The 22419-nt window shown below is 22.1% G+C and overlaps 2 protein-coding genes across 2 annotated transcripts in view; one reads left to right on the forward strand and one right to left on the reverse strand.

The window, feature by feature from the left end:
- Positions 1-11285, reverse strand: part of LOC117179894 (vacuolar protein-sorting-associated protein 25) — a 16384-nt gene extending 5099 nt beyond the window's left edge. Inside the window, exons 1-2 of the mRNA XM_033372089.1 lie at positions 11126-11285; positions 2338-2483 (exon numbers count right to left, since the gene is read on the reverse strand). Coding sequence (XP_033227980.1) covers positions 2338-2483; positions 11126-11175 — 196 coding nt within the window. The 5' untranslated portion in view covers positions 11176-11285. The remainder of the gene's footprint in view (positions 1-2337; positions 2484-11125) is intronic.
- A 567-nt stretch (positions 11286-11852) lies between these two features.
- Positions 11853-22419, forward strand: part of LOC117179751 (kinesin-like protein Klp61F) — a 62921-nt gene continuing 52354 nt past the window's right edge. Inside the window, exons 1-3 of the mRNA XM_033371823.1 lie at positions 11853-12078; positions 17348-17495; positions 17583-17732. Coding sequence (XP_033227714.1) covers positions 12014-12078; positions 17348-17495; positions 17583-17732 — 363 coding nt within the window. The 5' untranslated portion in view covers positions 11853-12013. The remainder of the gene's footprint in view (positions 12079-17347; positions 17496-17582; positions 17733-22419) is intronic.

The raw sequence follows: 22419 nt of genomic DNA on the forward strand, positions 1-22419 counted from the left end.
TTTTCACCCAGTAAATTAATTTTCTACCAAAAAAGACGACTTTTTAATTGAATACATGAATCATCAATTAAAAAAGATTAGTTTTTAATCGAAAATTTATTAATTATATAAAAAAAAACTATCAAAACAGTTGCATTTTTGAACAGAATAAGGCAACAAAAATGATTAATTAAATTCTCCATTTAGAAACTAATTTTAAATAAAAACAGCAAAATAAAATTCTAAAAATAGTTAAATTTTCCAAAATTGACGTCAAAATTACGCGTTAAAATACTTCATTTTCTATAAAATTAATGAAATTTTATCCAAATAGTCGACTTTTTAACCAAAAATATTAATTTTTTATGAAAAAAAACTAATGTTTAATAAAATACATGAATTGTCAACAAAAAATTTATTATTTAATTAAAAAACGAATAAAAAAAATGAACAATTTTATTATCAATTAAGAAACTAATTCGAATTAAAAAAAAGCAAAATAAAATTTTTTTAAATAGTTAAATTTTCCTAAATTCGCGTAAAAATATTGCATTTTTCACACAAACACAAATTATACAAATAGTTGACTTTTTAACCGCAAAGATCAATTTTCCACCCAAGAAATTAATTTTATACTAAAAAAAAGACGATTTTTTAATCAAACACATGAATTTTCAATTAGAAAAGATTAGTTTTCAACTAAAAATTTATTAATTAAATAAAAAAAAGTTGAATTTTTAACTGAAAAAGGTAACAAAACCAATCAATTAAATTTCTAATTTAAAAATAATTTTAAAAAAAGCAACGTAAAATTTTTAAAAAATTAAAATTTTCCAAATTTACATAAAAAATTGCATTTTTCTACAAAAAAAATTTACTCGAATACATGAAGTATCAACTAAAACAAATCAATTAAAAAAAATGTATTAGTTAAATTTGCAACTAAATTATGAATCTTAAATTTGAAAAAATGTATTTTTAATAAAGTAGTTCCACTTTTAAATAAATAGTGGGATTAAAAAAATGAATTTTTAACGAATAATGTAATATCTAATAATTGAACCAAAAAAAATGTATTTAAAATAAAAAACAGTTAAAATTTAACCAAAAAGAATCGACTTTTCAATTGAAAAAGAAAAAAAAATGTCAACGAGATTGTTGAATTTGCAAGCCAAAAGTTGAGTTTTTACCAAAACAGTTGAGTTTTTAATAAAAAATTTAATTTTTGACCTAAAAATACGAATTTTCAACTAAAAAAGTTCAATTAAAAAAATATATAAATTTTTAACAAAATAGTTAGATTTTTAACCAATCAAAAAAATGATGATTTTTCAACTATATAGTTAAGTCCTTAACTATAATTATTACATTTTTAACAAAAAATGGAATAGATAAGTTAATTTTGAACAAAATGCAAGAACTGCGAAATAAAAAGGATAAATTTTCAAACATAAAAAAACGAATCCTCGAAAAAAAATGAATTTTTAATCAAGATGATTAATTTTCTATAAAAAAGTAGAATCTACGACAATATACATGAATTTAACCAATCCGTATAATTTTCAAGGGAAAAATTGTTTTTCCTCAAAGATGTTCAACAAAGAAGTTAAATTTTCAACAACAACAAAATTCTAATTTTTAATTTAAAAACGTTGAATTCAACCTAAAAAGATGAATTTTCAACAAATTAGTTTAATTTTCAATTAAAAAAGATAAGCTTTAAACAAAAAATATAATAGTTACATTTTAAGATGAAAAATGAATTTTTAACCAAAGAGAAGAATCTTCAATTGAGTGATGAATCTTAAAAAAAAATTAATAAAGTGGTTCAACTTACAACTAAAAAGTTGAATTTTTAACCAAAAAAGATTAATTCTAAAGAAACATAACAGCAGGTGTTTTAGTAAAAAAAAAAGGATTTTAATGTTAAATAGAAAAAAGTCGAAATTTATCAAAATAAATGAATTTTTTATAAACGAGTTGAATTTTCATTTAAAAAAAGTATATCTCAATCAAAAAATATGAATGTTTAATCAAAAATAGAAAAGTAAATGTTTTTAGTTAAAAAAATTAATTTCGAACAAAAGAAACAGAATTTTTAATTAAACTGTTAAATACATTAATATAAAGCTACTTAAAAAAAACATTGATATTTAATTTTATATTACAATTTAAAAAAATTGTAAGTCGCTCTCAAAAAAATTTCCTACCTTTGAGAAAAATTCTTCGACATTTTCAGTTTTTAAAGAATAAAGCTTATTTTTAATATTTTTAGAAATATTAGATTAGAAAAATGTAAATTTTACTTAGAAGATAATTCTTAACTTATATATTAATATTTCTATAAAAAAAGGATACTGTTGATAGAGGTATTATTAAACAATGCGCTGGACTGCACTTCTCGAATATCAACAATTGCTTGTTTTGTCACACGATAATATTCCAAAACTAAATTTTTCCAAGCAGATAATTGTTTAGCCCTTGTCTCTGAATGCGGTTGAAGTCTTAAAATAAGAATTTTTTTATTATGTGTGCCCTTAGAAACATTTATTATAGGAAATTCAATATAGGCTTCAAATTAATTTTTTTATCATTACTTCACAATTTTAGAAAAATCATTACGAGAAAATCAGTAAATAAATAAATAATGTTCAACAATTTTTTTTAAAAGAGATATACAAAATTAAGAAAATACGAATGATTTATTTATTTAATATGGAATTTAAAATCATGTATGGGAATTTACGAGATTTTCCAGATTTCAAGGAATTTCACAGGATTCTAAAATAGTTTTCCAGATCGGAGGTTTTTAGGGTTTCTAAAGGATTTCAAAAGATATTCAAGATTTTAAAAGATTTATGGATAACTTTGGAAAATTAATTAATTGAAATTTCAAGGGATTCCTAGTAAATCCAAACATTTCAAGGGATTTTCATTTCTCAAATTTCTAGGGATTTGAACTTTTTTTTTTGAGAACTTGAATAAATGTGTTGAATTTAATTTATATTCAATCGATTTTAGATGATTTCTACTTATTTTAAAGAATTTTTACGATTTGCAACAAATTTCAAAATAAATAAATTAATACAATACAATAAGTTAAAATTAAAAAAATAAATCAATTAAATTGAATAATTACATAAATAATTAAGAAATAAGAGAAATAATAAATAATTGAATAAATTACATTTTTAGAAGAAATTTCTACAAATTTTAAGGGATATGAAGGAATTAAAACAATTTAAAATTATTTTAAAGATGTTAAATATGTTAGTAATTCAAAATTTTTTAAAAAATTTCAAGGAATATCAGAGAATTTGGTATGATTTTCAAATATTTCAACTATATTCACAAGATTTAGGCGATTTGGCCAGATTTTAGAGATTTTACAGGACCTCCAAGTATTTCAGAGATTTTAGGGGATCTTAAAATTTGTAAGGAATTTGTAGGGAACTTTTTGAAATAAATGAAAAAATTTTTTGAAAATAAATGACATTTTATTTCAAGAGATTTAAAAAATTGCTATTTTAAAAAATTCCAAAAAATTTCAAGAGATTTCTGACGAATTTGTCATTTGTCCAGACTATTAATATTTACAGGCAAAAATTTTAATCTTCTGATATTTTTAATATAGAATCTATTATAAATGAAATAAAAGAATTTTAAATTAAAATTGATGAATTTTTTAATATTATTTTAGGGCTGGAACTGAATAATAACTGAAAAATTAACTTCAGAATAATTCAAGCTAAATTCGAAAGAATTAAAATAAACCGGAACAATGTTTTTAAAAAAATCCATTTTATAGAATCCCTTGAATTTATGTGAAATCTGATATTTTCTGAAATACTGGAAAATTTATACAAATATCTTTGAGCTTTTAAAACCCCCTAACATTTTAGGAAATTCTTTACAAGCGTTTATATTTCAAACATTTTAAATCCCTTTAAATACTTCGGAACCATATTAAAATTAATTAAATCAATTGAAAATATCTTGGAATATTTTAAAATATCTTTAAATATTTCATATACTTTTAAATATTTTGAAATAATGTGAAATTTTTTAAAGATCTTAAAAATCTCTAAGTATTTTTAAAATATCCTAAAATATTTGAAATCCTATTAAATTTTAAAATTAATGGAAAATGCTTGGGAATCCTTTCACATGCCGTAAACTATTTTAAATCCTTTGCAATCTTTTGAAATTTTTTGCAATTTTTTAAAGCTCTTGAACATGCATTATATTTTATTAAAATAGCCTAAAATATTTAAAATACTTTGGAATATCTTTAATTTACTGAAATCTATTTAAAATTCTTTGGAAATTTCAAAAATATAATAAAAAATGTTTCATTCTTTGAAATCTCATGAAATTATTAAAATCAATAAAAATGTCTTTGGAATCTGTTAAAATTTAATAAAATATTTTTAATCCTTTAAAATCCTTTTAAATATTTTTAAACTATTGAAATAAATTGAAATTTTCTTCGAATCTTTTAAAATTTCTCAGAGAAATTTAAATCCTCTAAAATCTTATTAAATTACTGAAATAAATCGAAAATTCCTTGGAATTTTTTTGCTATTAAATATTTAAAGTCCTTCGAAATCATGTTAAGTTACTAAAATTAATAATGAGAAATACGTTGGAATCTTTCAAAATACCCTAAAATAATTCAAATCCTTTGAAATTTATTTAAATAATTGAAATAAATGAAAATGTCTTGAAATCTTCTAAAATTTCCTAAAGAATTTAAAAACCCCAGAAACTTTTCAAAGCTCTAAAAAATTCCTTGGAATTGGAACCTTTTTAAATACCCTAAAATATTTGATATCCTTTAAACTCTCTTCAAATTACTGAAATAAATTAAAAATTCCTTGGAATCTTTTTAAATTCCTTAAAGTATTTTAAATCATTGAAAATCCCTTTTTAAAACTTTTTGAAACGCCTTGAAATAATTCTAAATTACTAGAAACCATTAAAAACTCTTTATAATAAAATAAAAATTCCTGGAAATTTTTAAACATTTCTTAAAAATTTTCAAACCCTTTGAAATTAACTAAAATTTTTGAAATCAATTAAAAATTTCTTTGAATCTTTTGAAATTTCTAAATGAATTTAAAAGTCTCTTCAAATGACCTAAAATATTCGAAATCCTTTAAACTGCCAAAAATATTTCAAAATTCTTTAAATTATTTTAAAATAATTCGAGATCCCTTGAAATTTTGTAAAACTCCTAAAAATTCATTGGAATATTTAAAAACGTTCTAAAAATATTAATCTTTTGGAATTCCATTAAATACCGAAAATATTTCAAATTCTTTGAAACCGTTTTAAATACTTTGAATTCCCTTGAATTTTTTTTTTAAACTCTTAAAACTTTATTGGAATTTTCAAAAAACATTTAAAAAATTTAAATCTTTAGAAATTACATTAAATTTGGTAAAACTCCTAAAAATTGTAGAACTCCTTAAAAATTCTTTGGAATCTTTTAAGATAAAAAAATATTTCAAAATTTTGCAAATCTTTTTTAATACTAGTAAATGTCTTAAAAATTCCTTGGAATATTTAAAAATATTCTAAAATCCCCTGAAATGTTGTAAAACTTCTAAAAATTCCTTAGAATCTTTTAAAATACCCACAATATTTTAACTTCTTTTAGCTCTTTTTAAATACTGTGAAATCCCTTGACATTTTCCACAACTTTTCGAAATTCCTTGGAATTTTCAAAAACTCCCAAAATAAATTGTCAATTTTTCGAAATCTCGTGTAATGTTTTAAGAATCCTCAAAATTGATCGGAATATTTTCAAATAACGAAAATATTTTAAATTCTTTGAAATATTTTAAAATACCCAAAATATTTCAAAATCTTTTAAAATACATGGAATTCAGTTGAAATTTTCTAAAACTCTTAAAAATTCCTTGTAATCTTTCGAAATACGTAAAATCATTCAATTTCTTTGAAACCTTTGAGAATATACTTTGAAATATTCCAGAAATTAACAAAATTCCTGTAAATATTTTGAAATATCCTAAAAATATTTAAATTTTCATTAAAAATGTGATAAAACTCCTAAACAATCCTTGTAATCTTTTAAATAAACAAAATATTTTGAATTCTTTGAATTCTTTTAAAATAATCTGAAATCCCTTGAAATTTTCCGAAATTTTTAAAGCTTCCATGGAATTTTCAAAAACGCACTAAAATTTTTTTAATCTTTTGAAATCCCATAAAATCTTGTGAAACTTCTAAAAATTCCTTCGAATATTTTCAAATACATAAATCATTTCAAATTTTTTTAAATCTTTTAAAATACACGGAACTTTAAAATTTTTCCTTTTCAGATTTCGAAAACTCTTAAAAATTCCTTGGAACGTTTACAAACGCCTTAAGAAATATAAAAAACTTTTGAAATCCTATTCAATTTTGTAGAACTCCTAAAAATTCTTTGGAATATTTAAAAACATTCTAAAGAAGTTTTAAGCTTTTAAAATCTCGTGAAATGCTGCAGAAATCCTCAAAATTGATTGGAATATTTTCAAATAACGAAAATATTTTAAATTCTTTGAAATATTTTAAAATACCCAAAATATTTCAAAATCTTTTAAAATACACGGAATTCCATTGAAATGTTCTAAATCGCTTTAAAATACCTTGGAATCTTTCGAAGTACGTAAAATAATTCAATTTCTTTGAAATCTTTGAGAATATACTTTGAAATATTCCAGAAATTTTTTAAATTCCTGTGAATATTTTGAAACATCCTAAAAATGTAAAATCTTTTAAAATTTCATTAAAAATGTGATAAAACTCGTAAAAAATCCATGGAAATCTTCCAAAACTCTTAAAGCTTCCATAGCATTTTCAAAAACCCGCACTAAAACTTTTTTAAGCTTTTGAAATCCCATGAAATCTGGTAAACTTCTAAAAATTCCTTGGAATATTTTCAAATATCAAAAATATTTAAATTATTTGGAATATTTTTAAATAATCTGAAATCGCTTGATATTTTTTAAAACTCTTAAAAATTCCTTGGAATCTTTTAAAATACGCAAAATAATTAAAATTCTTTGAAATCTTTGTGAATATACTTTGAAATATTCAACAAATTTTTTTAATTGCCGTGAATATTTTGAAACATCCTAACAATTTAAAATATTTTAAAATTTCATTAAAAATGTGATAAAACTCCTAAAAAATCCTTGGAATCTTTTAAATAAGCAAAATATTTTCAATTCTTTAAACTTTTTAAAAATATATTCTGAAATCCCTTGAAATTTTCCAAAACTCTTAAAGCGTCCATGGAATTTTCAGAAACGCACTAAAAATTTTTTAATCTTTTGAACTGCCATTACTTCTTGTAAAACTTCTAAAAATTCCTTGGAATATTGTCAAATATCGATAATATTTCAATTCTTTGAACTATTTTTAAATAATCTTAAATCGCTTGAAATTTTCTAAAACTCTTAAAAATTTCTTGGAATATTTTTAAATAACCTAAAATATTTGAAATCCTTTAAAATAATTTCGATATATTGAAATTTTCTGAAACTTTCAAAAATTCATTGGAATTTAAAAAATCCCCCTAAGAAGTTAAAAAACTTTCGAAATCCCATGCAATTTTGTAGAACTCCTTGAAATTACTTGGAATCATTTAAAATACCCAAAATATTTCAAAATCTTTTAAAATACAGGGAATTCCATTGAAATTTTCTAAAACTCTTAAAAATTCCTTGAAATCTTTTAAAATACGTAAAATAATTAAATTTCTTTGAAATATTTAAGAATATACTTTGAAATATTCCAGAAATTAACAAAATTCCTGTGAATATTTTGAAACATCCTAAATATTAAAAAAAAATTTTAATTCCATAAAAAATTTGATAAAACTCTTAAAAAAAGCCTTGGAATCTTTAAATTATTTAAATAATTATTTAAACTATTTTAAATTCTTTGAACTATTTTACAATATTCTGAAATCCCTTGAAATTTTCCAAAACTCTTAAAAATTCCTTGGAATCTTTTAAAATAACTTCAAATATTTGAAATCCTTTAAAATAATTTCGATACATTGAACTTTTCTAAAACTTTCAAAAATTCATTGGAACATTTTGAAATACTCAAAATATTTGACATTTTTTAAAATATGTTTAAGTACGCGGAACTCCTTTGCAATTTAATGAAATTCTTAAAAATTCCTTGGAATTTAAAAAATCCCCCTAAGAAGTTGAAAAACTTTTGAAATCCCATGCAATTTTGTAGAACTCCTAAAAATTACTTGGAATCTTTTAAAATACCCAAAATATTTTAAAATCTTTTAAAATACACGGAATTCCATTGAAATTTTCTAAACGTCTTAAAAATTCTTTGAAATCTTTTAAAATACGTAAAATAATTAAATTTTTTTGAAATATTTAAGAATATACTTTGAAATATTCCAGAAATTAACAAAATTCCTGTGAATATTTTGAAACATCCTAAATATTAAAAAAAAATTTAATTCCATAAAAAATTTGATAAAACTCTTTAAAAAAGCCTTGGAATCTTTAAATTATTTAATTAATTATTTAAACTATTTTAAATTCTTTGAATTGTTTTACAATATTCTGAAATCCCTTGAAATTTATCCAAAATACTTGAAGCTTTCATATAATTTTTAAAAACGCACTAAAAATTTTTTAATCTTTTGAAATCCCATGAAATCTTGTAAAACTTGGAATATTTTCAAATCTCAAAAATATTTAAATTCTTCGAAATATTTTTAAATAATTTGAAATCGCTTGACATTTTCTAAAACTCTTAAAAAATTCCTTGGAATCTTTTAAAATACGTAAAATAATTATATTTCTTTGAAATATTTGAGAATATACTTTGAAATATTCAAGAAATTAACAAAATTCCTGTGAATATTTTGAAACATCCTAAATATTAAAAAAAAAATTTAATTCCATAAAAAATTTGATAAAACTCTTAAAAAAAGCCTTGGAATCTTTAAATTATTTAATTAATTATTTAAACTATTTTAAATTCTTTGAACTATTTTACAATATTCTGAAATCCCTTGAAATTTTCCAAAACTCTTAAAAATTCCTTGGAATATTTTAAAATAACTTAAAATATTTGAAATCCTTTAAAATAATTTCGATACATTGAACTTTTCTAAAACTTTCAAAAATTCATTGGAACATTCTGAATTACTCAAAATATTTGACATTTTTTTAAATATGTTTAAGTACGCGGAACTTCTTTGCAATTTAAATTGCAATTTAATATGCAATTTAAATTTGCAATTAAATTTTGAAATTCTTAAAAATTCCTTGGAATTAAAAAAATCCCCCTAAGAAGTTAAAAAACTTTTGAAATCCCATGCAATTTTGTAGAACTCCTAAAAATTACTTGGAATCTTTTAAAATATGTAAAATAATTAAATTTCTTTGAAATCTTTGAGAATATACTTTGAAATATTCCAGAAATTTTTTTAATTCCTGAGAATATTTTGAAACATCCTATAATTTTTTTTAAATTCCATTAAAAATTTGATAAAACTCTTTAAAAAGCCTTGGAATCTTTATACTATTTAATTAATTATTTAAACTATTTTAAATGCTTTGAATTATTTAAAAATATTCTGAAATTCCTTGAAATTTTCCAAAACTCTTGAAGCTTTTATATAATTTTCAAAAACGCAGTAAAAATTTTGTATTCTTTTAAAATCCCATGAAATCTTGTAAAACTTCTAAAAATTTCTTGGAATATTTTTAAATACCGAAAATATTAAAATTCTTTGGAATACTTTAAAATACTCTGAAATCGCTTGAAATGTTCTAAAACTCTTAAAAATTCCTTAAAATGTATAAAAACGCTCTACAAGATTTTTAATCTTTTTAAATCCCATGCAAATTTTGTAAAACTCTTAAAAATTCCTTGGAATCTTTTAAAATGACCTAAATTTGTTGAAATCCTTTAAAATAATTTGAATTCTCTTGAAATTTTCTAAAACTCTCTAAAATTCATTGAACTCTTTAAAAATGTTCAAAATATTTTTAAAAAATTTTTAATCTTTTTAAATACGTGGAATGCCTTTGAAAATTTCTGGAATTCTTACCAAATCCTTGGAATTTTTAAAAACGCCTTAAGAAGTTAAAAAACTTTTGAAATCCCATGCAATTTTGTAGAAGTCTTAAAAATTACTTGGAATTTTTTAAAATAAAAAAATATTTCAAATTCTTTAAAATCATATTACATACTTGGAAATCCTTTGAAATTTTCTAAAACTTTCTAAATTCCAAGGAATTTTTAATAATTTTCTAAAAATTGTAAATCTTTTGAAATCTCGTAAATTTTTTTTAATTTCTTCGAATCTTTTCAAATACCAGAAATATTTAAAACACTTGGACATTTTTATAAATACTTTGAAAGCGTTAGGGAATTTTTTTAAACATCCTAAAAAATTGTTATTTTTTGAAATTCCATGACATCTTCGTAAAACACCTAAAAATTCTTTGAAATTGTTTTAAATACTCGAAAATCCCTTCAAATTTTCTAAAACTCTTCAAAATTCCTCGAAATTTTTAAAAACATCCTAAGCAATTTTTAATTTTTTGAAATCCCAGAAATTTGGTCAAACTCATACAAATTCCTTGGAATTTTTTTAAATACACAAAATGTTTCGAACACTTGGAAATTCTTTGTAACCCCTTGGAAATTTTTAAAAAAGCTCCAAAAAATTCGAATCTTTTGAAATCCGAAAACACAACAAATATTTCAAATTTTCTCAACTCTTTTTAAATACTCTAAAATCCCTTGAAATTTTCCAAAAAATTATAAATCTCCTTGGAATTTTTTTAATTTGGCCTAAAAAATTTTAAATTCTCAAAATGCCATGAAATTGGTTTTAATTCCTTGAAATCTTTAAAATACTTGAAAGTTTCTTAGAACCTTTTAAAATCATTTGAAACGTTTGTAATCCTTCAAAATCTTTGAAAATCCTTTGAAACTTTTTAAAACTCTTGAAAATTCCCAGCAACTTTTGAAAAATACCCTAAAATCTTTAAAATCCTTTGGAAAACAAATTACAGAATTAAAGAGGTTATGATAGTTTCATCACTTTCATCCCTCACCAATAAAACAATAGTGAACTTACGTAAAGAAAGGTGGAAAACTGTACTGCCAAGGCCAGTCTATTTCAGTCATTATGAAATAAAAACTTATAAAATTTATGCTTTCTTTACACCAAAAAAAGACACTAAAAATTCGTCAACAAATTTGACAGTTCACGAGATTTTTCACTCAAGCAGACGACGCGATCAGCTGACTTTTAAGTCAAATAAAAAATTCATTCAAACACTTTTCTATACTTTAACATTATTTAAACTCGCTATCAAATTTTACATATTTTACCTCAGTTATGTGAAATTAGTGATTATTATTTAAAAAATAATTTAAAATTTCCATCGAACTAATATTTTTCTAATGACCGGAATTGATTAGCGTAGTAAGAAAAAGATGGAAGAACTTCTACGCATTACGCATGCGTCGCGTCGTTACCATTGGAGCGCTAATTTGAAATAATTAAATGTTCAAGTCAATTCTTTACAAAAAATAATTATTGTAAAATTATTAAAAACTGTTTTCAAAGTCAAAAAATGAATTTGAAACTATTATAAATATCCTTATGTCTATATTTATTATTATACTTATTATTTGTTCTAATTTGACCTGCACATTTAATTATTTCAAATAAGCGCGCCAACGGTAAACAATCCGCTTACCGACGCGGCGCATGCGCAATGTGGAAAGATCCGATGAGAACACAGTCGCCGCCTGTCGGTATCTATGCAAAGCAGACGATTCAAACGGTCAACGGCGTCAACGGATTATTTGTGAAAAGTTGTGCGTGCGTGCCAAAGGGTGAGTGAGAACGACCGATTTTATATGAATTGCTTCTCAATAAAGGCAATTTTACGGTTATTTGTTTTCCCGCCTGCAGACTTTATTACGACGATAAGGTGATTAGAAAAAAAGTCTGAAAATGAATGAAACGCGTGCCAGTAAGAGGGACAAAAACCAGCACATCCAGGTCTTCGTCCGTGTCAGGTAACGTTCAAAACACAAGCGTCCAATACACTAACACAAATGTCAACATTCTTTTTTCCCTCCGAAAATTCATGCCTTTCACAATTTTTACGATTTTTAGGCTTATTTTTCAGTCGTGGAGTTAACCTCAAATTACAAAATGAGTCTCTGATTTATTTCATTATTGTCGCTATTAAATTTTCTTCGAGGCAAATATTCTTTTCGTTTTCTTCATATCTCGTGTCTTCACGTTTTTTTACCTTCTTTTTCATTTCTGGGATATTCCTTTCTAACCGATTAATTCGTCTAATTTAATTTAAGAATACTTCAATTTTAAACGAAGCTTAGCAATTCGGAAGTATCTAGTTAACAAAGTTTTCAGAATTCTTAAATTTTAAGATGGTTGTCATGCCAAAAATCATGTCTTTGGCAAAAACTCTGGATAACCTGGAATTGTCAGGGGTTTTTTGGTGCCAGTGAATTTTTTCGCAAGCGTGCATATTTTTTCTTTTAATTGCAATATGAAATTAAATAACACGAATTCTTTATTTGTAAATATTTGTGTGTGTTTTCAATTAATTTTTTTTTTACAAACCTATTCTTTGTTGAAACTGGATCGTTTTTACTAAAAAAATTCATGTATTTTGTTGAAAATTTAAGTTTGTTTGCAAGATTTTTTTCTTTCGATTCTATTTCAAGATTCATAATTTTAGTTGAAAATTCATCTTTTTTTGTTGCAAATTCAACTATTCCACTTGGATATTTATTATAGCTTTCAGTTACAAAATTCAGCTATTTTGGTGAAAATTCAACAATTTGTTTGCAATTTTTGTTTGGCTCTTGCCTGACAAATCTTTTTTAGTTAGAAATTCAACTAATGTTTAAATTTAATCTTTTTTAGTTGAATTAAACTTTTTGTTTTTTGTTCAGAATTCATATTTTTTGAAATGAAAATTTAATTACTTGATTGAAAGTCAAACTCTTTTGTTAAAAATTAATTTTTTTGCTTGAAAATTCATCATTTTAATTAAAAATTAATCTCTTTGGTCGAAAAATAATTTTATTTAAAAATTCCTTTTTTCTACGGTTGAAAATTAATTTTTATTACTGAAAATTTTACTATTTCAATTGCAACTTCAATTATTTTGTTAGAAAATTCATCAGTTGATTTTTTTGGTTGGCAATTAATTTTTTATCTGAAAATTTAACTGTTCATATATTTTGGAATAAATTATTTGGCGCAGAGTTAATTTTTTTTGCATTAAAATTTAATTACTATTAAAAAGTAATTTCTAGTTGAAAATAGAGCTTATTTGATTAAAAAAGTCTTTCGGAAAATTAATTTTTTTAACTACAAATTAAACTGCCATTTTTAAACAAAAAATGGAATTTTGTAGTTCAAAATTCACCTTCCTTTTAGAAATGAAATATTTTTACTAGAAAAGTTAGACATTTGAAGCGGTTTTCATTGAATTCAATAAAGTTCCCAAATTAATTTTATTATTTAATTAAATTTAATTGATGGTGCTAATATATTTACTTGAATCAATGAAATATTTTTTATTTAAACCCTCTTTTTTAGTGTATGAATTAATATGGACTTTACTCTGAATTCTTATTAATTAATCCAGAATTATTTGAAATTCTTTTGATTTTTGTAACTCCTGCTAATTTTTTTTAATTCACTTGAATTTTTCTAAATTCAGTCAATTCTATTCAATGAAATGGATTAAAAAACTTGTTTCTTTTTATTTCTGAAGTTGTTTTTGGTTTGCTTGAATTTTTTTAAATCACCTCGAATTTTAATAAATCACGCCGAATTCTGCTCATTTTGCTTGAATTCTTCTAATTTCATTGAATTCATTGTTTCTTTTTCTAATTAAACCTGAATTTGTTAAAATTCACCTGGAATTTTAATACATTTTATCGTGTTCTTTTGAAGTCAAAAGGAATTCACTCAAATTTTACTGAATTAAATTAATTTTTTTGATTTTTAAGAAAATTTCTTTAATTTATTTAAATTCTTTTGAATTGTTTTATAGTCATTAGTCGCACTTTCATTTTTTTTTTAATTTACCTTGAATTTTTTTAAACTGTTTAAAATTTAAAACAAAATTTTAAATTCACTTATATTATTCTACATTTACTTAATTTTGCTCCTGTCAATGGGTTTATTTTTTATTTTTATTTACTTTAAATTCTTAGGAATTTCATCAAATTCTTTTGAATGCCATTTTAATTTTTCTGACGTCGTTGCAAATTTACTGAGTTCTATGATTTTTTTCATATTTTGAAGGATTTTCAATTCACTTAATTCTTTTTAACTTCAGCTGTTTTTTTTTATGAATTTGATCAAATTCTTCTCATTTCCCTTGTGGTTTTTTTTTGTGTTATTTTTTGATATTTAAAAAAAATTTATTCACTTAATTGCTTTTTAAATACAGGTTGATTTTTTATCAATTTTATCGAATTATTCTCATTTCCATTCAATTCTTCTAAATTTACTCAAATGTTACTGAAATAAATGGATTTAAAAAGAATTCAAATCATTGAAATTTTTTTGAATTTTTGATCTTCATTGGTCACTTTTTTAGTTTTTGAATTCATTTGAATTTTTTCCATTCATCTTGAATTTACATGAATTTCGTCGAATTATTCTCGCATCCCTTAAATTCTTCTAAATTCATTCCAATTTCACGGAAAACAATCAATTTTATTTTTTAAATTTAGTCCATTCCATTTGAATTTAACTTGAATTATTCTGAAATCTTCTGAGTTTATCCTAAATTTATTATCCTTTGATCGTTAAAAAAAGTACCCTATGAAAATGCAACTTTTTGGTCAAAAATTATTCTTCTTCTGAGTATTCAAATTTTTTTTTGAAAAATTTGTTTGAATTACTTTGTTTTAAAAAATCATTTTTTTTGTTGAAGTTTTATTTTTCGAGTAGTAAATTTATCTCTTTGGTTAAAAGTTTAACTACTTTCTTGAAAATTAATTTTTTTCAATTGAAAATTCAATTACTTGGGTAAAGTTAAACTACATTGTTAAAAAAAAATTTTTTATTGAATTTTTGTTTGAAAATTTAACTGTTTCGTGGAAAAGCTTTTTTTATGGTTCAAAATTATTTATTTAAGTGTAAATGTAACTTTTCCATTTTCAACGATTGATCTTATTTATTTGCAAATTCTCCATTTTTGGTAAAAAAAAATTATTTTTTTGGTTTGAAATTTCGTTTTTGTTGGATAAAAATGCATTATTTACGTGGAAAATTAATTTTTTGCTGAAAAGTGATATTTTTTGTTTTCTTGAGTGAAAAATCTTTATTGGTAGAAAATTCCACTTTCATTTTGAAAATTCATACCTTTTGGGTGAAAAAATTCGTTTTTTAAAATTAAAAATTCAATTTCTTTTGTATAACTTTTTTTTTGTTAAAAAAAATTATATTTTGATCTTGAAAAGTCAACTAGAATGTTTTTTGAACGAAAGTTCAACTTTTTTTTAAAATTAAAATTCATCTGTTTTAAAAGGCATTTCATATTTTTCGAATAAAAATGCAACTGTTTGCTAGATAATTCAACAATTTTGTTAAAGAATCATCCTTTTTGGTTAAAAATTCTTCTTTTTGGATTGAAAATTGAATTTTTTTCATAGAAACTTATGCCTGGTTTAAAAATTCATATTTTGATCGTGAAAAGGCAACTGAAATCTTTTTTAACCGAAAATTCAACTATTTTTTTTGAAAATTTATCTTTTTGATTTAGAAATTCATCTGTTTTAGTAGAAATTTCTTTTTTTTTCTATGAAAATGCAACTGTTTGGTTAAAAATTCTTTTTTAATTGAGTATTTAACTATTTTTTTTGAAAGTGTTGGTTAAATCACTTTCTTAAGAAATCAATTTTTTTTTTAATTTATATTTTTAGTGGTAAATTTATTTCTTTGGGTGAAAGTTAAACTATTTTGTTTAAATTTGATTTTTTTATAGTGAAAATTCTACTACTTGGGTAAAATTAAAAATAAATTTTTCTGATTAAAGGCATATTTATTTGGTTGAAAATTTAACTGTTTAGTTGAAAAGCCTTTCGTTTTTTTAAATTAATTTTTTAACTGTAAATGTAACATTTACATTTAAAAAGATTGATATTTTTCAGTTGAAATTTTTTTTGCTATTAAAAAATAATTTTCTTGGTGTGAAATTTCACTTTTAATGTATAAAAATGCCTCAGTTTCGTGGAAAATTAATTTTGTTGCTGAAGTCATATTTTTGGTTTAAAAATTCAATTTTTCTAGAGAAAATTCGTCTTTTGGCTTATATTTCTTTCTTGAATGAAAATAATTTTTTTTAAAATAATTAAATTGCAGTTTTGAGGATTTAAACAACTAAAAATTAAAAGCATTTCAAATTGAAAATCTTTGATATAACTTTACATGTAAAGAAACAAATAAATTATTTTTAAAATGGATCTGTAATTTAAATATAAAAATCTGAACAATAATAATTCATTTTTAAACTAAAAATTTAACTTTTTGATTTTCCGTCGATTTTTTTCAAGATTTATCTATTTGGCTAATAATTCATCTATATCGTTAATAATTAACCTTTTTGGCAGAAAATTAATTTTTTCGTTGATAATATAATTATTTTGTTGAAAATTCGTCGTTTTTTTTAGGTTATTTATTTTCAAATTTCAACTTTTTTGGTAGAAAATTAATTTTGTAAATAACAATTTAAGTTTTTCAGTTTATTTTTTTTTTTGGTATAAAAAATAATTTTCTTGATTTGAAATTTCACTTTTGTTAGATAAAAATGCCACAGTTTCGTGGAAACTTAATTTTGTTGCTGCAGTCATATTTTTGGTTTGAAAATTCAATTTTTCTAGAGAAAATTCGTCTTCTGGCTTATATTTCTTTCTTGACTGAAAACTCTTTATTTGTTGAAAATGTGTCTTTTTTGTTTAAAATTTATTTTTAATAATTAATTTCATATTTTTTTATTGAAATACAAACTATGACACTTTTTTGTGGGAAATTTGTCATTTTAGGTTGAAAATTCAACTATTAAGTTAAACATTAAATTATTTTGTTACAAATTCAAGCATTTTAAATTATTATCTAAAATACTGCTCAATTCTATTTATAAAATTAAAATTCTCGTATTTTGATATTAATTATCAACGAAAATGAAAAATTAGGCCAAAAAAATCAGGGAATTTTGAAAATAAAGTTTTCGGACACCCTGCCAAATTTTTCTAGCAAAAATTAGCAATTAAATCGTGAAATAAATTGCAGGCCAACTAATAATTCGGAAAGGGCTCAAAAATCAATCACCGTTGTTGATGTTCCTTCCTGCAAGGACGTGGTAGTGCGCGAAAGACCACAGGACAAAATTTCCAAAAAATTCTCCTTCGATAAAGTCTTTGGGCCATGCTCAAAACAAGTAAGAACGCATAATTATTTGTTCTATATTAAAATATAAATAAGTGGCTTATGAAAATTAAATTGAAAATTTAATTTCATTTTATAGATAGACGTTTACAATGCAGTGGTCAGTCCATTACTGGAGGAAGTACTTGCAGGTTACAACTGCACTGTATTTGCTTATGGACAAACTGGAACAGGAAAAACATTTACGATGGAAGGTGTCAGTAATGATCCTGCATTGCACTGGCAAAGTGTAAGTTTTATTTTTTTTTTATTTTAGCAGACCTTTAAGTACAATATTTATTTTTAGAATTTTTATTTAAATTATTAATTTTCAAGTCTGTAAAGTATAAAAAATATCTGCTATTCGCCTTTTTATTCCCTTAGAGGCCTCGGCCTTTTTACACTATTTTACATTTTTTTTCTACGATTCTACTTGACTATTTCGAAAAAAATTACACTAAATCCACTATTTCTTACTTAATTTTCAAGCCACAAAGATGAGATATTTAAAAAAACGGATTTGCAACCAGATAGTTAAATTTTCAAAAAAAAAAAAAAAAATGAATTAAAAAAAAATTAGATACATTTTTCACAGAAAAGTTGAGCTTTTAAGCTAAACAGACAAATTCTCTACAGAATAGTTGAACTTTCACCAAAAAATATTACAGTTGGTGTTTAAAACAAAAATATTTTTATTTTAAATTGAAAACATTCAAATACATTAAAAAAAATATGAATTTTTTAGAAACTTTTTAAATAAATAATTACATATTAAAAGCAGTCGAATTAATTTGAAAAAAAAGAATTTCGAAATCAAATTGCTAATCAAAAAACATTTTTCAGTCATGAAATAAAAAAAAATTGTAACCAAACTGTTTAATTTTTAAGTAAAAAAGATGAGTTTTCTTCAAAATAGTTACATTTTTTATTTGAAAATATAAATTCTCAACAGAAAAGTTAATTTATATTACTTATTTGTTTAAAAATTATTTTAAGTATTTTAGCAATGCAAAAATTTACTTTCTAGCATAAAAAAGCAGAGTTAGCTTTTTGCATCGAAAATATATATTTTTAAATAAATTACTGATTATGTTAGAATATGTTATCTTGGCTTTTTTCTTTACCAGAAATCGGTCATTTGAAACAAAAAAAATTAAATTTCAACAATAAAATTTACCATTTTAATATGATTTTAAGATATCAATCTTTATTAAATAGAAAAACTATTTTTCTTGTTTTTATTTTCTACTATTTTAAATAATAAGTATTATAAGACAAATTTTTTGATAAAAATGAATTTTATATTTTAATTTTAAAAATTTCTACATGAAACATGTTAAGCTATTTTTAAATGCCAACTGAATTATTTTTTTGAATGAAATTTCAATTATTTTTTGAAATAAAAAATAAATAAATCTGTTTTAAGAGGAAATTTCATCCTGTTTGGATAAAAATGCCACTGTTTGGTAGAAAATTGAACTATCTTGTTAAAAAGTCATCTTTTTTGTTTAAAAAGCTCGTCTTTTTGGATTGAAAATTCAATTTTTTTTTTCATAAAAACTTATTTCTTGTTTAAAAAATCATATTTTGTTTGTGAGAAGTCAAATGAAATCGTTTTAAACAGAAAATTCACTTATAGTTTGCAATTCCTATTTTTTCCGTTGAAAAGTGGATCGGATCCTCCTTTGAATGAAAATTTAATTATTTTTTTGGAAGATTTGTTAAAAAATTCACCCGTTTCAGTAGAATTTTCATTTTTCTTTGACGAAAATGCAACAGTTTATTTGAAAATTTAACAATCTTGTTAAAAAGTTATACTTTTTTAATTAAAAATCCGACTATTTAGCAAAAAATTCACTTATTTTTAGTATTATTTATTTATTTTTGTAATTGTAAATTAGCTTAATCTAATCTTGGTGTTAGGAAGAGAACTGGAATCTTCTTTGGATAAAAATTTAGTTATTTTTTGAAATTTTTTTTAATCAATCTGTATTATTTGAAATTTAATTTTTCTTGAATAAAAATGAAACTGTCCGGTTCAAAATTTAACTCTTTGTTTTTAAGTTTATCTTTTTAATTTAAAATTCATCTGCTTTAGTAGAAATTGCATCTTTCTTGGATAAAAATGCAACTGTTTTGTTAAAAATTCAACAATCTTGTTGAAAAATCATACTTTTGGTTTGAAAATTCTGCTGTTTTTTTTTTTTAAATTTAAGTATTTCTTAGAAAATTTACTTTTTGCTTAAATTTAATATTTTGGTATTGAAAAAAGACTTGAAATTTTCTGGATGAAAGTTCATCGTAAAAAATATTTTCATTTTTTATTAAAAACTCATATTTTTTAGTATAAATTTTATCTTTCTTCGATAAAAATGCAACTATTTGGTAGAGAATTTAACTATTTTCAGGGTGGCCGCTGGACAGGGAAACCAGGAAATCCGGGAAATAACCGGAAATTTTATGGGACTTGGGAAATGACAGTGAATTTATTTTTTGCCCGGGAATTTTACAAAATTTTTAGATTCTAAATTTTGTCCAACATTGATTTCAACCGTTTTTAAATAATTTCGTAAATTGTGATTTTTATAAATTATTATATCATTTAGTTTCGTACGCTTAATTCGAAAATTTTTCACTTTACAAATTTTCCATTTTTAATTTTTAAGCATATATTTTAATTTAAAGAATTTAAAAATGCAGTTTTAAAGGTTAAACAAATTTTTTAATGTTTAAAATCGAAGATGTTTTTTTTTTTTTTACAAAAAATAGGCTGACCGGGAAGCCGGGAATTTTACGAATTTTCAGAAGAAAAATATGCCCAAGTTCGATTTTAACAGTTTTTAAAATAATTAAAGTGCAGTTTTGAGGATTTAAAAAATTAAAAATTAAAAACATTTGAAGTTGAAAATTTTTGATATAACTGTAAATATAAAGAAACAAATTATTTTAAAAATGGATCTGTACTTTAAATATAAAAATCTGAACAATAATAATTCATTTTTAAACTAAAAATTTAACTTTGATTTTCCGTCGAATTTTTTTTAAAGATTTATCTATTTGGTTAAAAATTTATATATTTCGTTAATAATTAACTTTTTTGGCAGAAAATTAATTTCTTCGTTGATAATTTAATTATTTTGTTGAAAATTCGTCGTTTTTTTAAGGTTATTTATTTTCAAATTTCAACTTTTTTGGTAGAAAATTAATCTTCTTGGTTAAAAATTAATGTTGTAAATAAAAATTTAAGTTTTTCATTTTGGCTGAAAATGTCTCTTTTTTTGTAAAAAAATTCATGTATTTTGTTGATAATTTGTTAAAAATTAATTTTTTGGTAGAAAATTAATTCTCTTTGTTGAAGATTCGTCTTTTTGATTAAAAGTTTGAAACACACATTTTTGTTCGAAAATTCGCTTTCTTGGTTGATAACTGAACTATTTTGTGGAGAATTTTTTTTTTTTTATAATAATTTTTAAACTGAAAATTTAACTATTTGAAGCGTTACAATATTGAACTCTTTAGCTGCAATTTTAATTATTCTAATGGGAATTCAACAATATGTTTGAAAATTAATTTGTTTTAAAATTTAAAATTCAAATATTGATTTAAAATTCAAGTTATTTTGTTGTTGAAAATTCAATTGTTTTGTACGAAGTTAAAAAATTTGGTTGAAATTTTATTTTCTTCTTGACTAAAAAATCTTTCTTCATTAAAATTTCAATTGTTGCTAGAAAAGTTTTTTTTTTAAAGAAAATTCTGTTTGATAAGTATTCTGACTTGGTTGAGGATTTAACTATTTTGTATGAAATTCATATTTTTTCGTTCAAAATTCGACTATTTGATTGAAAAGAAACTTTTTCAAATTGAAAATTCAACAATTTGGTTGAATTGTTTTTTCTTTTTCTACTGGAAAAAGTTTTTTTGTTTTAAAATTCAACTTCTTCGTTGAAACTTCAACTCTTTGGGTAGAAATTGGACCTTTTTTGTTTCAAAATGCAACATTTTGATTTCAAATTTAAGTGGTGGACCTTTTTGGTTGAAAATACAACTGTTTTGTAGAAAATTTAAAAATTCGGTTAATTTTTTTTCTTGGCTAAAAAATCTTTCTTCGATGAAAATTCAAATCTTTTGGTAAAGTATTGTCTTCGTTTAAAATTTGAAATTTTTTAATGAAGAAAAAATAGAATTGCTTATATTTAGAAATATTTTATTCTTTATATAAAATCAGTAATTATAAATATAATATTCAAAACTAAAAAAAAAACTAGGAATTTAAAAATTTTAATTGTTCTATTTGAAAAACTTTTAATTTAGAAGTAAAATTGTTGAATTTTTATGTACAATAAATATTGAACAACTATAATTTCTGGAAAAAGTGTCAGTAAGCTGAAGAGGTATTTAGAATGCCTGACAAAATGCAAAATGAATTAAAAATTTGAAATGATTTCAAATAATTTAAACGAAGTGTCTGCGTATACTGAACAAATCCGTATAGATTTTTGCAGATTTCGAACAAAAAATTTATAAACTTTTTGAGAATTATTAAAGACTTGAAAAAAAATAAAAACAGTTTCTTAATATTCCTAGGAAAATGACTTGATTTTTAATAATCAAATTTAAGAGGATATTTAAAAAGATTTGCAGGATTAAAAAAAAAATGGTACGAAGAATTTTAATAATTTAAAAAGGTGTTTAGAAGTTCGAGAAAATTTTCAAATTTAATTAAAAATTTGAATAAATTTGAAATTAAAATAATTTAGCTTTTCGTTTAAAAAATCTTCAGTTTATAACAAAAATGTAGTTTAATTTTTAATATTTCTAGATTAAAACGAAGTGTATGCGTATACGGAACAAATCCGTATAGATTTTTGCAGATTTCGAACAAAAAATTTATAAACTTTTTGAGAATCATTAAAGACAAAAAAAATAATAACAGTTTC

The sequence above is a fragment of the Belonocnema kinseyi genome, chromosome 9 (genome assembly GCF_010883055.1).
Source record: "Belonocnema kinseyi isolate 2016_QV_RU_SX_M_011 chromosome 9, B_treatae_v1, whole genome shotgun sequence".
NCBI lineage: Eukaryota > Metazoa > Arthropoda > Insecta > Hymenoptera > Cynipidae > Belonocnema > Belonocnema kinseyi.